This window comes from Scatophagus argus, chromosome 16 (assembly GCF_020382885.2).
Source record: "Scatophagus argus isolate fScaArg1 chromosome 16, fScaArg1.pri, whole genome shotgun sequence".
NCBI lineage: Eukaryota > Metazoa > Chordata > Actinopteri > Scatophagidae > Scatophagus > Scatophagus argus.
In genome coordinates, this window is record NC_058508.1 from 20,848,514 (window position 1) to 20,870,842 (window position 22,329).

The 22,329-nt window shown below is 44.7% G+C and overlaps 1 protein-coding gene across 2 annotated transcripts in view; it reads left to right on the forward strand.

The window, feature by feature from the left end:
- LOC124073158 (protein shisa-6-like) overlaps nucleotides 1–21,591 on the forward strand; it is a 57,538-nt gene extending 35,947 nt beyond the window's left edge. For both annotated transcript variants that reach the window (XM_046415171.1, XM_046415169.1), the window contains 3 exons: nucleotides 12,080–12,142; nucleotides 14,587–14,715; nucleotides 19,700–21,591. In XM_046415171.1, coding sequence (XP_046271127.1) covers nucleotides 12,080–12,142; nucleotides 14,587–14,715; nucleotides 19,700–20,304 — 797 coding nt within the window. In that variant the 3' untranslated portion in view covers nucleotides 20,305–21,591. The remainder of the gene's footprint in view (nucleotides 1–12,079; nucleotides 12,143–14,586; nucleotides 14,716–19,699) is intronic.
- Nucleotides 21,592–22,329: the final 738 nt, after the last annotated feature.

A 22,329-nucleotide genomic window follows, 5' to 3' on the forward strand; every position in this document is an offset into this window, starting at 1 on the left:
TATCTTTTGATGCTCTTCAGACTGATGCGGTTTCAGTAAAGCTCCTCTCAAACAGCACTGGAGTCGTTTTAATGGCTCGACTTTTGGTGAGATTTAATTAGCAGGATATTATTTGAAATCTTTCCTGCTGCGCTTTTGTTATTTGTGCTTCCCTCTATGACCCGACCTAACGACTCTTTTCCCTCAAACAAAGATCTCAGTCTGGTCTCGTTCATCAAACGCTGCACACCGGAAATGAATTATGAATCTGAAATGTTTGTGCACCATTGTTTTAATCTGCCAAGGTGATGATGGGTTTCCAACAGTGTCAGCAGTAACGGCCGCGCCCGGCACTTCATAATGGAGGCTCATTACTTCACACACTCCCCATCAGCATTTCTGAGAAGTTGGTGGAGACTTTTTTGTAATTAGATTTAAATCTTCCCCCTCCTCCAATTATTTGAAGAGCTTCAATCTTGATGGTTTGTCAACCAGATCATTTTAAAGTTAATCTATGACCTCCATCGACCTCTGCAGTACTAATTACAAAGTGTGTGACAGAGTCAGCTCATAAATGTTTTAATAGTGCATGAGAACAGATTAACCTTTTACTGTGCAGCACAGATCCAATAAAACAACAATTTAAAAAGCATACAAAATACTGATTTTTTTTTTTTTCACGAACCCGTAAGAAGATCATTATCAGTATCTACTTTACTTAACACATACAGTTCTAACTTATGATACTGCATGAACTCTTTGGGAGACCAGGGATGTCCAGAGATTCCTGTATTTGTACTTGTATTTTTTTTCTGTATTTGAAGAAAAGTGGAAAAATCCCGCTTTTGTTTTTGCATTAAAAGCAGCACAGACAGACGATGCAGAAGAGGGGCTTGCGGAGACAGGAAATGGCCGCGCTGTCGGCGGATGTCGGGGTAGGAGCCTTGAAAGGCGTTGCAGATGTTGGCAGATGTTGGACATTGGTGCAGACTGTTAACAACTTAAGCTGTGTGTACTTCTGGTCATATGGTTTATCTTGATGGCTGACGTAAAGCAGCGTGACGCCGGCCTTCATCGGCGAGCAGTTGGAAATGCTTGTTGGCACAGATTCCTCAGTGTCAGACTTTAATTTATGTTCTATATATTTTGTTTGGTGGTGCAGCACCTCAGCTCCTCTTTTCTCTTCTCAAAAAGCTCCTGTTTTGACATCATGTTTGCTTGTCAGGAGCAACAGCCGACACAGACAGGAGGCTGAATCACTACATGGATTCCAGTCATGCAATACCCACTAGGATTCCATCTCCGAGCAGTCACAACCCCTGCGAACCCACAGACTGATGTGTCTGGCACCCGAAATGAACAGAAACAGCGAGAGGTGGAAAAACGAGCCGCTCTGAGGGCTTGTTAGTGCATCACTTCGTCTTGTGAGAAGTGCCTGGATGTTGTTTGTTCCCCGAGTTGCAGAGGTGTGTTTCTTAACTCCCTTCAACCCAAATCCTCCATCCTTTCCATCTCTCACTTTTTGCTTTTCATCTATCAGATTGTAGAGGTGCAATTTCCCCCCCCCTTTTTTTTTTTACTTTGTGTTAAAATCCAAAACGCCACTTGTGTGATGGTCGGCGTAACAGCCACAAGCTCATTTTTGCAGTAAATACACAGAGAATTCATGCATCTGTTAATGCAACCTCCTCTCAGACTGAGTAACATACTTTAGGTTAAAGTACAGAAAAAACATGCAGATGAAAAGTGAAGCAGCCTCGTCCTCGGTCTAATTAAAAAAGGGAGATGTGTTTGGTTAGAGGGGGAGAGAGGAGTGAGAGACATGAAAGCAAAGATCAAAATGTGACTGGTGGTGGCTCACCGACAGCAGGAGTCTTCAGATGGAAGACAAGAGGTAGCAGGAGCTTCATTTACTCCACCATGCGAGACACTCGGAGGCACAGTGCAGCTCCGAGCAAATCAGTCTCTCAAATGATTCCTCTTTTTTCTACCTTTTCTCATCTCCAACTCTAAATGAATGCGCTGAGGTCTCCCAGTGTACATCCTCTATATACTGAGGAAGCAAATCACACGTAGCTCTTTGCTTTCTTTCTTTCTTTGTGCAGCTTTTGTTAAAATGTAAAGCTGTGATCCCTGCAGGATGTCTGATGCTGTGCAGCAGCAGCAGCTATCAGGAGTGTTTTTAAAGCTGAAACTTCAATATTGACTCCATGTCAGGTATTTAAATTGAAGAAAGAAAGCAGCTTTTCTCAGGTGAGTGCAGTGAAGGTGGCAGGACGTACTAATGGCTTCACAAATGTCATTACAGCAGGAGGTATAAATGTTATTCAGTCCTGCTCAGAAAAACAAGCCCTCACAGGGGGATTTGGCCTTTTTTCTGTGTTTTACCAAGTGCATGATGTCGGAGTGACTAAAAATGGAAATTTTATTGAAACGGCTAAAGTTTTTCAGTTTGCAATTACGGTTAACTTCTAAAACATAACTGATCACAGCCACACCTCCACAAAAGCATCTAGATTTTTTGTGAAAACAGTTGAACAGCAGGTCGTCTCCTCTCTGTGTGCCTCTGCTCAGCCTGCTGCCACGCACACACACACACACACACACACACGCGCACACACACACGCGCGCACACACACACACACACACACACACACACACACAGAGGGCAGATATCACCACACACTTTTTGTTCTTGTTTGTTTTAGTCCAATTGGTTCAATCAGGCTGGTCCTCAGTGCGAGTATTAAAAGAGTATTAAAAAGAGATTATGGATAATTTCTAATCAAATGAAAACTTAGGCCATCCAAATAACTAGATTGAATTCGATTTCCTTGCATGTTGTGGCTTTTTGAAATGTCCTCATTCATGTAATCCATATGTCAGGGCCCCAGCGCTGAGAGCAGATTTGTGCTTCGCTCCTTCGTCTTGTTGTTCATCATCCTCAGCCGTTTGATGTTGCCTCGGTCAGAAAATGTCTTGCGTCCCTTGGAGGTTTGCGTCCACCCCTCTTCTCTCACCTGCGTTTCTCATTCTCTTTGTGTGGCAGCAGGGTGGGATTTCTTCACCTGTGAGTATGACAGAGCACCTAATCCACCCTTATCTGTTCGCTGACCTCTCCTTTTGTACAAACCAGACGGCTCTTCAAAAGCCCCAATACAAAAGCCCGACAATCTCTTTGCTGTTTCATACACATTTGTTCTCTTTCAGCGCTCTCTTTCATCTCACCTGCTCCTTGTCTCCCCATTGGAAAGGTTGACATCAGATAGGAAACAAAGTATTTTCTTGATTCCTCATTGCAGTCCCCGAAATATTTTCTCACTCGTATTCATCAAAATATGTTCTTTCTCCTGTTGCGATAATCTGATTTCACCTCGGCTCTTTGTAAACAACATAAAACAACACGGCATCAGCTCGGCTCCTCTTTCAAATCTTCAACACCCACCTGCATTAAGTTGATATCATATTTCAAAATAATGCAAAAGAAAAACAGCGTTCATAAAAAAGTGTATTTTCCAAGTTATAGCAAGTTACCTTTTCAGTGTGCTTCTGCTGTTGTATAATTAGTATTCACTCCTGCAGTCAGGACTATGGAGGAGGGGGGGTCTCTGAGCTCCGCATAGACAACCAACAACTGTGGACACACAGCGAGTACAAAAAGACCTTCCTGAGAAACAAGTGGATTAACCTGCTTCACAAAAGGTTTTTGTCACTGTAATCATGTGCAAACACTGAGCCTGGAGAGGAAAAGGCGTGTTGCTGAGGGGGTAATGAGAGTTTCTTTGGGGTAAAAGCTGGGACATTCAAGTGTTCAGGTGTTCTGATGTCCAACACACACCTGCTTTGCAAAGCGTCGCATCATTTGACAGACCAGTTACCAGAATCAGTGTAGGCACTTGTTTCTGTAAACCATGGGATGCAACAATGGTGCCCCTGCAAACTTACTTTGCACATGGGGAGTCAAGACCAGGGATTAAAATGGCTGAATCCCCGTAAAAGAAAAGGATTCAGCATGCGAACTCTGGTCTCTGGTCCAAATGTTGCCTCAGAACACAATCCAGGCTATGAAAAGCTTGGAATTATAAGGTCCATCTGCCTTCCGAGCAGTTTTAACATGTTTAGTATCAAAGTTTCCATTCCAAATAGCAAAAGTCATGAGGGAAAAGTCTTTTTCATGCATAAAAATGGCATGTAAAATATGTTCTAAATGTGCCATATGAAAATGTAGATTGAACCTCGTAACCCCAACCTTGGTTCATGATAACCAACACGTCGTGAGTGGGGAAGCTACTCAGTAAAACACGAAGGCAACTTCACGGAGACTTTGTTGCACTGCGTCTCCAAAGGTCGGGTTTTGTCATGCACCCTGAAACCTGCAGTGTGAATGAAAGTTCCCGAGTGTGTCGGGATTATTACAGTATGTCAAAGGAAATGGAGGCTCAGTCCGACCTGGGGTCAAACCTCCAGCCAGACACCTTTTGCCAAACATTTTGCACCTGAGCCCACCAGCAAGCTTCACACACACACACACACACACACACACATACACATTAGCAGTTCAAAAGCACCCAGAGGCTCTGTGGGCTTGAAGCCAAAGTTTTAATAAGCAGTCTGACTGTGTACCTGTTGAGGCGCAACCTGACTGCAGGGCATGTTTGACACGAGGCCACACAGGGTGAGCAAATGTTCTTAACACCCTCACCAAGGGGCTTCAGGCAGGGCCAATAAAAATTAAAAAGCACAGCAGGGAGAAGGAGCAGAAACTTGATTGTATCTTAGATTTATGAATACTCAATCAAAATACTGCTGCTAGTTATGAAAATGGGATTTTATGGCGTCTATTTTAAAAAGGTCCTCCTGTTTGGCTTCATCTTGACATTTCCAAAAGTCCCACTGTGCTCAAATTTTAACGAGTGCTGGCATTATCACTCGAGTGCTCATCTGAGATTCTTATGAGGGCGGTCGATATTCTGGATGACAGCACCTAATCAATTAGGCCCGCGGCCTCTCAGACGATGTGCGGTGCTGCTGTCGCTCCATCTCTGCTGCTGGGGGAAAACAGATCTTCCTCCCTCTCTTCACCAAGTCGTATTCATCATAAGTCTCCTAATAAACACCATTAGACGGGTGCAATGGCAGCGTCTCTCAACACGCACCGGCTCACAGTGTTCAGCCTTCGTTAATTAGCATCATCATCCACAATTGTTTACTTGTCGCGAATGATCATTTAATTAGCTAACTTCAGATGGAGGATCCAAATATTATGGATAGATTATAACAAGATCAGTGGCAAATGGCTCCTGCAGCGGCTTAAAGAAGCTCAGCTCCGTGGGACAAGTATCAATCACATTTATATGTAAATAGATGCAATTATCCATTCTAATCATCACACATTACTCATGAGGCAGGGAAGAGAAGGGAGCTTGTTGCTTTTATTCTGTGAGAGTGGCAGAAGTGTGAAGGAGACAAAGCCACTCAAAGACGTGAGCCAAGAAATGCTCCACTGACGGAAACAACTGTAAAACAACACCCTCTTAGTCAAAGGCTTCCTGATAAAAGATCCTCTGAGCAGTCAACAGGCGAGACACCGAGGCCATTTTTCCTTTTGTCGTGTTTCTCCAGGAACGCCAAGGTTACATTAGCCTGATTTGGAAGGAAAGCGAGCACATCTGCAGGGAAACGTCTCCTGCTAGGAAAGCCAGTCGGCAGCTTGTCAAAACAAACTCAACCTATCAAGTCTTTTTGGCTCTAATTTGGGCCTTTTAAAGCCTTTTTTCTTAAAATAAGTCTTAAAACAAATCTTGAACATTTTTTTGTTTCAGGCACAAAACTACATAACATAATTTCACTGATGTTGACGTTGTTAGTCATGTACAGATAGATTTTCAGACAAAATTCAAAATAATTTACAAAACGGTTCTACACAGCACCTGTGCTTAGTATGACCCATTTTTATAAATAAAGCAATGAAAACATTCATGCACATCAGTTTAACATCACTATTAGCTCACTAGCTCTCGTGCTAACGCTAGTTACTCAGACATTAAGAAGAACAGTCTCATTCCTAGAACCTTTAAGAAGTCACAAGGTCAGGGGAAACGGAGAAAAGCGTGTCGGGAGCGCGTGGCGTGCCCAGGAGCTGCGACACACAATCCCCAATCAATAAAGGAGAAACAAAGATCCTCGGCCTCGGGGGCCCCTGGTGGAAAGTCGGCATGTGTAATGCCGAGCCGGTTGCCTCGGTTCGTCCGTCTCTGTTCTTTTTGGCGAGGAGGGAGGTGATCTGTCAGAATTATACATGGGACTGAAACAACGGCATAGAAATGTTGAGAGACACACAGATGGAAAGCCTCGACACATCGGAGGCTAAACGAGAAGCGTCCTCCAGTCGTTTGTTCAGGGTGAATTTCCAGTTCGCCATGAATCTTACATGATGCACGACTGTGCAATCGTGTTTGATCAAAGCGTGAACTGCCGTGAACTCAAATTAGCCGCGTCTCAGCTGAAGCGCTTTCCCAAATTGAAGCGAAAGCCGTAAACATTTAGAATTAGCATTCTGTACACTCTCTGCTAAATGCCGACAAGCATCCAAGCTCGCCTCATAATTGCAAAGTCATTAAAAGATCTTGGTTGTAATTTTCCAGTCTGTGGTGTCCTCACAAAGGCTGCCTTTTCTCCTTTAGTTAATCTTTTCATCATCCTACTTATCAACAGTTGCTTTGTGCCAAACTACCAATATAATCACAGCAAAACATGGAATGCAATTACAGAAAAGAGCTAACTGGTTAATTTATTTTTGGAATACTCGGCTGCTTTTCTCTTATACCCAACATGATAAGAAAGTTTGAAAATGCTCGGTGTGCCTTCACTTAATTACTTCTGGCGTATACTGTCTTGTGTCTGTGCCATGAGTCTTAGCAAATTCTGCTTTTCAGCTTTGAACTGTTTTGAACCGTCACATTTTCATCGTGAAACTTTTTCAAACGAGAACTTTATTCTACAGAAAGAAAAGATGCGAACTTGAAAACTAATTTCGTCTTCTGTCCTGAAAAAGAAAAGAAGCCTGAAGATTTCTTCAGCTACTTTGTGATCACTTTAAAGGTGGTGGGTGAAGGTGCTGCATTGACTCACATGTTCAGCCAGTCGGCGTACACTTCAGCTGTGAGACCTTCTCTGAGGAAGGAGCTGGAAGAGTCAAAGCTAAGAAGGTCTAAGTGCTACGATTATTCCCACTTCTTGCGGTGTGGACGCAATAGAAACAGGAGTTCATACAACTTTATTCAACAAACTCCTGGTTCTGGATGCAACATGTTAGCACAGACTTTCTGTTTTTTGGTTTGAACTCCCCAGAAAGCCTGACTCATGGTCGGCATGAAGCCCGTCCAAGTTCTCCCAGGGATCTGACTTTGTGCAGGTGACCTCGTATTTGACATTTCTACTTCGACATGACAAACTGTTGCCGCAAAGTTGGAAGCAAACCTTTAACTGTGAGATTTCCCATAAGGGAGTGTCCTCGAGCTTCTGGTCGTGCACAGTAAATGATCATTGTATGAATATATGTAAAACTTTAGATATGTGACTTGGCAGTACATTTATGTCCCGGAGGGGAAGGTTTTTCTCTCTCGGGAGCCAGACGTGGTTCAGCCGTCAACGTGGATCCTCTCTCCAGTTTTCTGCCTCTTACTTCAGGGAGTCCCATATTCCACGGCAAGGATAACGGCAGCTTTGTGTGATGTTACTTCTGACATATCGAAGAAGACATCAGATAAATCTGTGCTTATCCTTGTTAGTAATTCACAGACTCCCGAGGAGCTCCGTGAGACGCCGTCGGTCAAGCTCGTGACGCTGCGAGGGTAAGACTCGGTGCTGGTTTGGGCCGACGCTTCCTGCTGTGAAAACGTAAGAAAATGCTTCCCTGGCAGTGAAATGAATAAAAAAGAAATAAGCAGGATGGATGCAGCTTCTGAGATGGAACATGAACTGATTTGTCAGCAGAGGATGTTACCGAGCTTTTACGTGTGATGATTTGAGGAAGGCGAGGTTCATTCGTGGAGTTGAGATTAATTCATGTACCGAGAGGAAAACCATAATTGAGCTGAGTGCACAGAGTGGAAAATGCTACTGGGAAAGAGTAAATTTTTTACATAGGCAGTACACTGAGATGTGCCATTAGCAGGCTCCGGGGGTGTTTTTACTGAAGAAAACATGCAGACGTTGCGTCAACAAGATGCCACCGCAGATGAATACGAGCCAGCGGATTAAAGGATGACATCATTCATTTCTCTTTAGTTTAGTGCAGCTTTGAACTTCTTTAAACTTCAAGCTTTATTGTCAATATATTTTGCAGCTCTCTGATGTCTACAACAAAACAGGCAAAAGTTGAAAAACACTTTTTGAAAACACAAAAATACTTGTTGTTTGTATCGATTATTAGACATTTAGAAGGAATTTTTATTGAAATCAGGAGTGCATTTCCAACTCCTAATCCAGTGTAGTGGCTAGAAATAAGCACTAATCTTCATTTAGTGAATTTTGTTCTGTTTCTTTATGGAAATTTGTTCAAAATTTGCAAAAATTTGCATACAAATGTGACCATAGACGTCTTAGTTGTGTCTAACTTCTGACTAAGTGATTTTACACAAAAGGATTTCAACTTTCTGATGTTTAAAAATGATCTCCCACGTGACAGCAGCCTGATGAAACTGAATCACCATTTGGTTCTGTCTATTTCAGTGTCAGATTTACATGCCGACTCGTTTCAGTTTCTCCTCACTCGCCAGCCGTCAAACCCGTGAGATTTTAAGGGAGTCTGGATGCTGCAGTTAGTCAATCACTGGTGAACCAAATGGAAATCAAACTGTGTTTTGTGTGTGTGAGGATCCAGTCTGTCTGTTGTCGTGGCTTCTTGTTGTTTGGCAGGAGACGTCAGTTGTCAGTTGTCCACCTGTGGTGTTAATTCCAGCCTCACCATCACAACATCAAGCTGCAGTATAAAACACTGCAGTAGAAAATGTCGTCCATGTCACCCTCTCTTAACGCGTACAAACCTCCAGTCAGGACAAACGGCCATCAAGAGGATAAACTGCTGAAACTCTTAAACCTCCTCACCATCCAAGAACAACACAATGAGTTCGCACTGTCGCACATGATGAGACAAACAAAAAGAACATTTTGCTCTGTTCATCGTATCAGTCCGATTTAATGATCTTCACGGTTCAGGAGAAGCAGGTGGACTTCAGAGACAAACGGTCCCCGGTCAGGTCCGTCTGACTCTAAAGCAGGTTTTGGGTGAGGCGTCACATCACAGTAATGATGATAAATTGGAGCTGTTGCCAACTGCGCTGAATCCGGACAGATTAAACTGGCTGTTTGTCAGATGACGATGTCACATCTTCAGATTTGTAAAATTCAGATTTTTCAGCTTTGAATTTGTCCTTGTGAGGTTTGCTGCCTGAATGTGAAGACAGCAGCTCTCGCTGGTGTGTCACACACATGCGTGTGCACAAGGGCAAATCGAGGTGATGTGTCCCACCTCGTCCACATGGCACTTCACACTCTGCCAGCGTAATGACACGGCACGGCTCTCGCCGCAGCCAGCGCCTGTCCGTCAGCTTCCCCCGAGCGAGCCGTTTAAAATGGATCTGGGTCACAGTGGGATCCCCTCCGTCCACCCGCCGGAACCTGGAAGCCTTCGATTCATTTGTGACAGAGCCGCCTGCATCACTGCAGCCAATCCATGTGACACACTTTACTGTGTGTGAGAGCTGCTGCATTATGCATTGACACTTAGCAGGTGCGTTCGTCTCCATACGCTTCACATAGCGCCGAGCCCGGCGTCAGCTGCTCGTCAGCGCCTCAGCGTGGATGATAAAACCAGGAGATGAGGAAGATCTCCCCTGACTTTTGCTCCACTTCCTTGGTCAGTTCTGGTTTTGCTGCATAGGCAACAGTTTAAACCTCTGACAGACCCTGAAGACCCTGAGGGACTTTAGCACCACGTATGTGTTTTACATTCAGTGTGGCACATGGATATTCGACTTCATGCACCTGCCTACCCAGCTGTGTTTGAGGCCCGTGTGTCACCAAATGGTATTGCTTCGTTTTGATGGTACCTACATACGTAGCTTTGATTGTGTTTGACACCTGTGCATGTCATTCATTGGTTCTGCTCCAGCTCAGGTGATGTGATCGTTCTGCACCGTGCAGACTGAACTGAAGCAGCCTCCGAGATAACAGTTTGGTGTGAATTACGGCTTGTGTTGCGTGATGGCTCACTTTGGGTGGGGCTGATTCATGCTGCGCTACATCATCGAGTGCTGGGACCAGATTACCCTCCTCATAAACACATGATGTGTTTCTTCTCTTCCTTTTCCTTTATAATATGTGCTCAATTTAATGCTGCCTTGCAGTTATAGTCAGATGCCTCCCATAAAGGGGATAATTGGATCACATGGATGTAAACCCTGAACTGGAGATCAATGAAAACCATCCTTGCAGGGTGATAAACTCTTGAACCTTGGTTAAACACTCGTGCTACATTTTAATGTGTGAAATTTACGAGGCGGTTGGTTTCTCTGCTGTGCAATTACACAGAGAGTTAAAGGTTGTTGTTGTTTATTCGGTACAAAACTGCTTTCATTTCAAGTTCACGGCAGCTGGGGTAACTTAGCCTTCTGTAGCTCGTATAATTGGTCCCTCGGTCGAACCCGTGTGATTAGAAAGCAGAGTCCAGCTGCGACTTGTTTGCTAATTCTGGTACATGGTTACTTTAAAACCACTCCTGAGTATCAGCAGAGATTAGGCAAGAAATTCCAACCCCTCATTTAAATATGTGAGATTAATCTCTATACTGGCACAGATCTTAGCAAAAGTCAACTAACATTTGCCAGAAATGTCACATCCACCCGCTGGGAAGGCGTCGCCATTGAAATGCAGACGCTGATCTTTGACAAAAGCAGAGCACCGCCCCCCCGTCGTCAGCTCAGAGCTTTCTAAACAGCTCGAGCGTGTAGTTTAAAGCCATCAGAGCTGTGTTTTTATTGTCTTTAGCACACTTACAGGATGATAGATGAAGATATTTAAATGCAAATAAAGCACAGCAATCACATGTCCATGTTTTGTGTGCTCTGCCAGTAATTGAATAAAGGCAATATTTCCGCTCTCCGAAATGATCTGAACACCCACCGCCGCTCGGTGATGGAGGTCTCACATGATGCTGCTTTGTTCTTTAACCGCTCAAACGACACGTAACGGTGTTAGAGCAACGTGGAAGGACTCAGTCGGAGTGAAGATGGATCACCACGAGCCGCTTCCACGTCCCCGTATGAGGAGGCTGTAATCAATCATTTTGGCAAAGCAGTGGTACGCCGTGAGTTCTGTCAAGACGGGAGAAACGCTCGCAGTCCCGTAGCTGAGCCGTGACAGTTTAATGCTCGCTTGAGACACACTGAACAAATCAAAGCTCTCACATCTGGGGAAATGGCAAACACTGACAGGAGCGGATGGAAAAGCAGGCTGATGCTCTGCCCAACTCACAAAGGGATCTTCTTTAAAAAGGGTCAGTTTAAAAATTCCCAAAATGCATTTTTCACCCACCCAGACACAGCAGGTGATGTACAAGGTGTGTGCACGACCCAGTCAGCAGAATAAACGTCGGTGCTGCACTTTGTGAAACCTTTACTTCCTTTACATGTCAGCTTTGTGTTTGTGGTCTGATTGGGTCCAGACAGGAAGAGAAAAACGTCTGATAGGGTTAGGAAGGTGTCGTGTTTTGGCTTAGAATTTCTGGTTTTGTTGCCACAAACACAGGTGGAAAATGTTTTGTTCTGCAAAATGTCCTCGTTTAAACCCACTTGGTTATGTTGCAACAAAGTCGGCTGGAAAACTTCCCTGCGACATTTTCGTTGACGTTGTCTCAGGCAGGGGTTTCCTACCACACGTAATCCGAATGCAACGTGTCTGTGGCGTGCAGGAAGGGTAATTTATACAGCACATCACCAACAGATGACGAGTCTGAATGTTGAAGTGGACAGTGGCTGCAGAGGGACAGAGGAAACGTAGCCGCCATGCTGACACTAACTTTGTGCTCTTCTTGCAACAGGTAACCACCACCAGGACTACCAGCACAGCCACCTGGACCTGACGGCATTCACACCTAAACTGGGTAAGACGACACCAAAAGCAGCTTAGTCCAGTTTGTGATGAGTGCCAGGAAACGAGCAGAATCGTGTTGAGGCTAAAATAAAGTTCTGCGCAGGCGTCAACAAGTTAACTGTCCTGACTGGACTTTCCAAAACGATCTGCTTTATTATCTGTGTCTGGAATGAACAAACAATTTGCGTGATTTCCAATTCCAAGGACAAAGGTTTGTCTTTCACAGGGAAATGAAAGTCTGAGGAAGCGATAAAGCAGTCCTCAGAGAAAATGAAAAGCAAAATAAGTGTATGATAATCAAAAGATCATCTGTGCAGTTTGAAGTTATTGAAGGCCCAATTGCTTTTATTGCGTCTCATTTATTTCTCTAAATGTGATTTTCTGTGAAAGGAGAACTGTGGAAACGCTCCCGCGTCAGAGCGGCCATGTAATGAAACGCTGTGTAATTAAATCAGGCCTCACTTGATACAAAAACTCCCGGATTTTTCTGAAAAGTGCGGAGGTCGATGTTTTGTGTCCGCGTTTTCAGAGATCGTCATCGAGTCTTTTCTCAGCATTAATTGGCCGCTGCGGGCCGCCGTCGGCCTGCGCTCGTCCGCCTCTTAAACGGGACGGCATTTGAAACTGGGAAAATGGGTTCGAGAAGCACCAAACGAAATCCTTCAAACAGCACTTTTGAAGTCTGTTTAGTCCCCGACGAGTATCACGGCTGTTCTGCACGAGTTTCTGGTTTGGACTTTGTTAAAACTCAGCAGCCTTCTTGCAGTGGTGGCTTTGAACACGGGCAGCCTCCGCTACGAGAGGTTTGCCTCATGCATACTGTGCACATTGACTGTTATTGATCCTTTCTTTCTCACTTGGATTTGTTAGCCCACAGACAAATGAGATATGGTAAGTAATACACATACACATGGAGTTTATGTGTATTTTTTCCTTCACCTTCTCATCATGTAGAGATCAGTTTTGTTGTTCTGATATTTTTGTTTTTTTTCTGCACACTGGGGGTCATTTTTCTATTCTTCTTTTCTTCTTTCTTTTTTTTAAGCGCTTGTGTATTTTGCACTCAAAACTTCACGCCGCTGCATTACAATCCATGACCTTTAGTCCAATCGCAGACTCTTTTCTTCACACATTATTCCTCCTATTTCACTCCACCTAACCTGCTCTATTTTCCACACACACACACACACACACACACTCTTTTTTCTTTTCCACAGTGAATGTCTCCCCTCTACACCATATGTTCCTCGGTGTTGTGTGTCCCTGTCCTCCTTGCTGCAGTAGTCGCCCCGTCCTATTTTTAAACCCAGCACCAGAGTCCCTGCCCGTTTCCCCACCCGCTGCGCCACCTGACCCATGACTGGGCGTCCCAAATACTGAAGCCACAGGAGCTCGGCGCAGTGCAGGGAGCCTTAATGGTGCCACACGTATCACTGATACCAGAAACAGGACTGTTTAAAGGTATTTCACAATGAACTCCAAGTGTCGCTCGAGCTGCTTAGAGTGGAGGCGACAGATCTTAGTAGAAGTTTGACAAATTTTAAACCTCCGTCGATCAAAAATTTCTAAAAGAAAGAGTCGCAACTAAGCTTGAAGCAGCAGTTTCACAGACGTCTCTTTTAAATATTCTTTAGGCCGCAGGGTGAATATTTTGCTGCGATACCACGAGTGGCCACCGGGCAACACATTTGGTCTGAACCTGTGACGCAGTAGACGCAGGTGATATGAAGTGTCTCCCTGCCTGCAGCCGTGGCGTTAACATCCCAACACACTGTGTTTCCGGGTGAAGCAAACGGGTCAAGTAAAATCAGACTCCAGCAGCGTTTCCCCCTGGGCTGTCAGCTTTAGCCTGGCGATGGACTGGGGGGACCAGGAGGGTCGGCGTCTGTCCATCTTTGGTTTTAGACGGCTCAGGCTCATACCGGTGGGAAGCTTTCATTGCACTTGCGGTAACGTAGTGAGTTGTTATCAACACAGTTAACGTTTCGCCGCTTCACATCTCTCTTTATATCTGAAACAAGTGACGTTACAGCAGCACACGTGATATCGACCAGCCAGTGCAGCATCATGACCCTGCCGCGGTCACTTCTGTACCGCTAACAACAGCAGAAACACAGAAACAAACAAAACAACATTTCAAAATAAGAAAAAAATGAAGGGACGTCTGTATTATTTTTGGCTTTCCAAAAATCCTTTTGACCTTGCAGGGGCACATACAAATACATGGGGAGGGGGGGAAACTGCCCGCACCTTTTTAGCCTTAGACCACCGAACAAAGGGGGGCACCTCAAGTCCTCCTCCTCCTTCCACACCTCTCACACATCACATCACACCCTGCCCCCTCCATCTGCCTCCCTTTCTTTCCTCCCGTAAAGACTCCCAGTGTATAAGCCATCTCTTCGCCTGACTGTGCACTGACTGCCACGCACCGCTTCCTCCCCTGTCCCCCTGTAGAGAGACCCCAGCGGATGAACAACATCCTGACCTCAGCCACGGAGCCCTACGACCTCTCCCTCTCCAGATCCTTCCAGAACCTGAGCCATCTGTCGCCCTCCTACGAGCTGGCCCTCAAGCCTGACTTAAGTAAATACTCCTCCTCCCTCCACAGATTAAGTAGGTGGCCCTTCATCCGTCCTCCATCGCCGTGTTCTGCCCGATGCACTAAAAACAAAATGACTGGAATGACGTCACCCTGTGCATTAAAGGGTCGCCGCATTCCCCACGTCCGGAAACTTCTGAATGTCCATTACAGAGACATGCATCATGATAAGTATCTCCAGATGTTTGGTGGCTCATCATGCACATCGCCCTCTCACTTTTACACCTCTTTAGGGGAATAAACTTCTCCAAACGCATGACGCAAACGCACTCGAGCCTCCATAGTCATTCACATCAGCTGCTCATCTATCGGCCCATCGACTGACATCTAATTGGCGTGTAATTTGGCTCCATCTGCAGCCCATGTCATGTTGTTAATGTCTCTTAATGACATATTAAGAGCCGTTCTTTTTCTTTGCAGCCGAATGGCTTGTATATGCCGACGAGATGGCGTTTTAATATCCCAGCAGTGACGCACTTCATTATTTTCACTGTGACATTTTCATCTCGATGATGACGTGGCTGCTGACCTTTCACCTCCATGACCCCTGCATGCAAAGTATTCTTTAGATTAGAAGCATGTTTCCTGTGCTCATCCAGATTTTCTTTTCATAGTCTCTTGAGATTTTCTCAAAGCAAACCAAACACCACAGCGAGTTAGGACATAAGAGCCATGATAGGCCATACAGGAGGCTTTATGGAGGTAAACGTTAGCCAAGAATGACCTTCGAGATACAAACAGAATCTTTCTTTGTATTTTTATTGAGCTCCATCAAGTTTACTGCAGCGAGTTTGTGATCCCACATAATAAACAAAGCAATGTAAAGAGTGTAATCTGTGTAACCAAACACCTTTAGCTGTCAGGTTTCCAAAGCTGTCAGACTTGTTTGGACCGAACAGTCGAGACCAACTGAAAACAAAGCAAATCAAAATAACTGAAGTTTGTGAAAGTCAGCTTGAAGATCAGTAAAAAGTGCAGGTGGGCTGATGTTCTGTTTCATCTTGGTTTGCAAAATCATGCAGTGAAAACATTTAGAGCCACTAATCTATTTCTTTCATCTGAACGTAAGGTGTCGAAAAGGCAAAACGCTGAGTGTATTCAAACTGAAGTCGAGCTCCAGGGGATTTTGTGGCCGTCGTTCACACAGAACCTCTAAAGCACCAGGAACAAAAACGTTTTATAAAATCTGCCGCCTTTAGCTGACTGCTTCCGCTTCAGATCGTCCACTTGAGACCATCCATTTTTCACGCATTAGTTTTTTGGGATTTCAGATGAACTTCTTCCTGTCTGAGCGTTTCCTTCAAAACGGTGAGCTAATGGAATTGCACCTTTTTGGCCTCACAGGTTTTACCTGCAGACTTTGTAACGCACAGAAGTAAACGGACATTGAATATGTGCTGCTCATGTGGCACTCGAGCAAGAGCACAGCAGTGGAAAAGCACTGCGAGTTATCATATTTAACAGATCTGTCGACATTTCCTCAAGCTGCAAGCCATTGATTTATCAGTGAAAACATTACAGAGCACTCGTGCTGTAATTTTCCCTCAAAGCATTATTTTGGCGAATGTTTTCTTTGCATAGCAGACTTTCAGATGGCGAAGCAGTGGTTGCAGGCACCAGTCAGTGTCCTTGACTCTTAAGAGAAGTCGCACGCTGAGAGAAAAACGTTTAAATGTGTCGTCGGTCGTGGAAAAACACGTCCGTGCAAACCTCTTTCAGCGCATTCAACATTCTTCTTTTATACGTCTGCCTTTTGTCTCCCTTATCGACTCGGTGCTTTGCTCTTATCTCACTCAAGTCTTGTACACACACACACACACACACACTCACAGCCATGTTTCCATCATTTCTGGGGACATTACATAGACTTCACCCTAATATTTAATGATTTATGTTGTTGCAGCTTGCATTTTGTCCCCACAAGGAAGGCGGGTCCTCACAATGTGACTGTGGAAACGGGTTTTTGTCCCCACAACTACAGGAATACGCGTCCACACACACACACACACACACACAGAAAATCACAAAGTGAATCACGCCAAACTGCAAAGAGGCTTTTTCGAATCGGAGACGGGAGCCCTGCTGAATTTGTCAAACGAGCAGTCAAAGTCGTCCCCACCACTCGAAGCGTGAGTGAGGTCTTTGGAAACTAGCCTAAAAGTAATATAATTAGTGGCTATTTTAATTAAACCATGTGGAGAGATGATGACGGCTAAATTGGATTAGTATTTGCAATCTTAAATAATCGTGTGTGTGTGTGTGTGTGTGTGTGACTCCTCTTCCAAGCCTCCGTCCTTCACCGGCATCGATGAAACGGAGACTAAAGGACGCTGCTCAGCTCCTCCGAGGCTACAAAAAAGGAGGAGAAACCAATCTTATTTGGCTCTTTTCAATCGTCCTACAGCATCAAAACACCTCCTAGAACAAACGACCCTTAATCTTCGTCAAAAAGCCAAAATAATTAAATGAGATTGCAGCATTCGCCTCTTCAGTTTCACCACTGCAGCTTCAAGCTCTCCAAAGATCACTTTATAATTGATGTTCCACCGGTTTCACAGGTTTTAGTGCATTATATGATTACAGGCCTCTGCGATCAATAGCTGACACATAAATATACCAGCTATATTGAATCTAATCTTGCAGAGTGGGAGCTGGGGTTTAATTAGCCGTTGTTAGCAATTTACTGTGTTTGTAGCTCTGCTCCACGTTTGGGACCCTTTAGCCTCTCGCAATCACGTTAATTGTAAAGTGCTGCATTTTTATCAGCGCCGCAGAGATGAAATCGAGCAGTATGCATCGCCCCTGTTAAATCATCTCAGTCACTTAAAGTGTAAACAGCGTAACAAGTGTACCATCATTAAATAAAAAAGCAGGTCTTAAATCAGACGGCGCTGAAGGCCGTCGCAGAGGAAGAGGACGTGTGTTTGTAGTTGGCCATTTTGAGGTAGAAAGAGAGAGAATTTATCCTGATTTTAAAAGCATATTTTACTAGATTCTGTTCAGTGCAACCACAGCCATGCCATACTCACCACTCTTTGGCTCAGAGTTTCTCCTTTTAGCAGAAACACTCTTCCAGTCTGTCTGTGACTGTAAAGATGCCATCAGGGCTGTAACTGCAGTGCATATGGGAGAGGACATGTTCCCAGTATTCAGATACGCATTACATTTTGGTGTAAGAATGGCTCTTCTTATCATGGCGGGACATAGTACAATCGTGCCACAGTAACATCAGAGTCTGTAATCACCACAGATCTCCCACAGTGTCTGCACACTCCAGTTTGACCTATTAAGGGAGCTGTGGGCCACGGCTTGTCGATCGTTTGTGTGCTTGTAGCCTCTGGTTGAGTTTGGTTGACATTTTCTGCCATAATGTCACATGTAACCCAAATCTTCAGGGGAAAAACGCTGGAGCACATCACCACGGGCCAAAGTCGGGCCTCCTTCATTAGGAATGCGCAGAGCAGCGGACATGAAACCCCTCGCGGAGGGACAATAAGGTGACCTTCTGTGTCCAGGCATGACATCGCTCCCAGAGAGCCGAGCATCCAGACAAACAGCTCCCATCATCCCTCTTCTCCACGACTCGCTGAAGCGTGGGATGGTCCTAAAACGGCCATTCGACCTCACTGTTCTGCAATAATTAACTGCTGCAGAGGTAACGACCCCTCAGCCACAACAGTTAATCAGAGAGCTTCTGTGGTAGTTTCCCCCCGTGTGCCAGCGCTGCCAAAAACAGGTAGATAAAAGTCTGCCGAGAGCCGCCTGCCGCCTGTGCTAAATACAGCCGTAAATGACTTCACCATTAGCAGCGTGTGTGTGCACAGCGGAGAGGCCGACCTGCTTTCTGGCACAGGAATGAAACAACTGGTTGGCCGTTCAGCCACAAAAAACTGATGAAGTTGTTGAGCGCTGTGGCCCGGCTGAGTCTGGTGTCGTCCCGCTTTCATTTGTTTTGTCCTTCTGAAAATAGTTTGAATCAAACTCTCTGATGACTGTTATCACCTCATCCTCGCTAAAGCACCAACAAGCTGTAGGACTGACGTAATGGAGACTGATGTGTTCTCCCTAATGGTTTTCGACCACTCTTGTTCAGCCAGTATGTTTAAACGGGAGGCTTATTTTATCTTTGACTTAATTAACATAAATTTTGGGTTGACAAACGTCTTAAAAGTTGGCTTGTGCTCTTACAACAAACCCATCTACAAGGTTATTCCTGTAGTCAATGGTAGCGAGTGTATTTTGCTGCCAAAAACATAAGCAGTACTTATTATTATTTTTTATTATGACAGTTCAATAGAGGAAACAGAAGGCGAGCAGATTGCAAAAACAAAACAGTCAACTTTAATGACAGAAAGATGAATCCAGTGATGAAAACGTTGAGCAACATCCACAGGCAACGAACTAAATAAATACAAACTGCCATGACATGAGGAACACATGCAGCAAACGCAGGAGAAGGGAACAGATGCATGGACTAAAATCCTAAACCGCGGCACAGAGCTGCTCTTTGGTCCGATTCCCTGCTAAGGCTGGCCAGTCAGGGGCTTTTCCCTCCAAATGATCAGCATGTGAGTCAAACTTTGTTGTTTTAGTCCACACACCTCCAGCAACAAGACAAGGGGAAAGGAGCCTCGTCCCAGCTGGGCTTCAAGTTCCGAGGTTTGCCACAGATCTTTTCTGGGAGCTTTCAACAATATGTATGTCACTGGAAATGGAGAAAGTGCCGAACTTCTGAGTGCACCCTCTTCTGGGAGATATCTGACGGGAAATTAAAAAATCAGAAACCTTGGGGTCATAGGGCCTGTGTCACTAAAGTGATTGCAAGCACATGAGATTTTTTACACAAACGACTAAATTGCAGATAAATTTCCTACAGAGCCTGTTTGTATTTATTCAGAGGAAACCCTCTTGGAAACCTCTTGATACCTCTTGTCTCTCTCTGATTACCTTTGTCTTCTTACTCCTCAGGCGATAAGGACATCGATGAGTACTACACGAGGAAACATCATCACCCCGACTTCGGCGGACAGGGACTGAGCCACATGGTGAAGCTGAATGCAGATCCCCAGCAGCACCAGCAACGGCAGCGTCCCCGCCGAGTCCAGAGGGCCATGTCTCAGGACCACGTCCTGTCTCCTCCCAGAACGCCACGTCGTGGGGACTATGGCCTATCTTCTTATGGCGCCATGGCGGCCACCGCCTACAGCAGCAGCCGCCACCTCTCAGATGAGCAGCTGCTGTCAGCAGACCGCCTCCACTCCCAGGATCCTTTGCTGTCTCCGGCGATGAGGCGTGACAAATTCCGGGAGAAGGCGATGGCACGGGCGATGTCTCACGCCGACATGCTGCTGCCCGTCACGCCTGTCATGGACCGCCACAAGATGACCAAGATGCACTCTCAGCCCAGTGCCTCTAACGACTCCTACAACACGCTGACGGTCAACCACCAAGCGACCACGTCCAAGAGGCAGGCGTTTGCCTCCCGACGAACTCACACGGTGGACCACCTACAGTACATTCCCGGCCACCACCACACATACCGCACTGCCAGTAAGAACGAGGTAACTGTTTAACCGCAGAGTGGTTAGGTGAAGGATTCCTGAGTCCACGGACACCACGGACGTCAACAGAAATCAGCAAGTCTCCTCTGTCTTCTTATTGAAACAACCTCCTACATTAAAACTCTTCCTGCTTTCTAGCACAAGCTTCCTGTGCCATCCAGATTTTGGGAACCTAGAATCAACCCCCGGCAAAGATATTTCTCTCTTAGAGCATCATAAGGGCTTTGCGCGTTGACACAAAGAGGGATCCTTCATGTCGGACTTTTGACAGCGTGAAGAAAATATTTTTTAAACAGGACATGGGACTGGATGGGAATTGTATCAACTTTATAAATATATAAATATACTATATTTACTATTTCTATTTTCAGTCCTTGTTATAGCTTTAGAGATTCTCATTGACTGATGTAAGCACTTCAAGTGGTGCCTCTTAAAATCGTCCCATTTCAACAATGAAGTGGATTTGTGGGTTAAAAAGCACAATTAATGAATTCCCTCTGTTTTTGGTTTGGTTTAATTTACACTTTGATAAACGGCCAGAACATATCAGCTTATTAGTGAAAAGAGAGGCTATTTCTGTTGCATACAATAGATGATTGTAAATAGGCTATATTAGTAGCATTAAAACAAGAAAAAGCTGGCCCTTTGGCATTTTGTTTTCTTTTCTCCACAGTCTGTCATGGATTCCCAATTAATGTTAATTTTAGATAAGGCAAAGATCCCATGTTGATATTATTTCCACAGATGTCTGCAAAAATATGTGGATTTAATATGCACATGGGGAATTTTTTTTCTTTCTTTTATAAACTGTGCTTGTAGCATAGAATGATTGTGTATGAAACCACTGTCGATCGGCAGCTTCAGTCTGCAGACCTAAATCCACAGGTGAAAATGGACCCTGGTGGTTTTTTAGCTTAATTTGTGTTCACACATTTCCTGTCATCTATGAGGATGACCCGCCCCTGCCCACCCTGCTTGGGCAGTGATTGGCCAGCCGTTTCCATCTCTACATATCAGGTACTCTGTGTCGGAGCTGAGGAACCGTAGGTGGATTCGTAGTTTTGTGTCAATGTGTTGACTGAAACAATCAGTACTAACATGGACGCCGTAATCGCTAGTCAAGCAAGCATTAATTAAAACTGTGAGCTGTTTGTCCCGATGTTTTCATTGAAGGAATGCCTTATTGTATGGAACCCCATATGCTGTTGACTGAACAATCATGCTTTTGTCATATGTCTCTGTGTCTTAGCTTTGTGTGCTATATTAGTTATTATGATTTACCAGCAGTAAAACCAATACAGTACATATACCTCAAAAAGACTAAATTCGACTGAAGGAGTGTCACACCTTTACAGGAATACTTACATGCATACTTACTTGAAGGTATTTTTATTGGAAATGTGTTACACTAATTACATTACCTAAATTAGCTTTGTCTAAAGGTGCAGTTTGTAAGGTATGACCACAGTTTTAGTTTGAAACATTCAAAAAATGAGCTGACAAAATCAACAGTGTTGATGTTCATGTGTTGTTTTGCAGAGATATCTACTGAAGTTAGCATGCTAACCAGCTAGCCCCGACCCGTCCTGTCTCGCAATACTTTAGCTGTAGCTAACGATGATTACAGCAAAGAGTATCGTGAGCGGTAACCGGCAGTTTCTCTGGTGATACACTGCCCCCAATATTTCTGGAGCTACCTTTGGATTCTGGCCATATTTTGCAAGCACCTCATTTGGGGTCTGTGGGCTCATAAGTATGTATACAGTGCTATTGTTTGTTCTTCACTCAGATGTTCTGGAGAGTAGAGGTTCCTAGTGTTCAAAACACAAATCAAGACAGAGTTGGACTGGATCCTGGAGTTGCGTTCAGTCTGAGAGCCTTTAATACCTGAGTGGAGCCAAATGGACTCTCAGCTCTGATCCAGTCGTGACTCTTAATCATAGTAGGAGAAAAACTTGTTTTTTTAAGGCAGATGTATCTTGTATCACTGCTCTTTTCAACCATTAAGTGTGAGTCAATTAGCAGATTATCATCCTG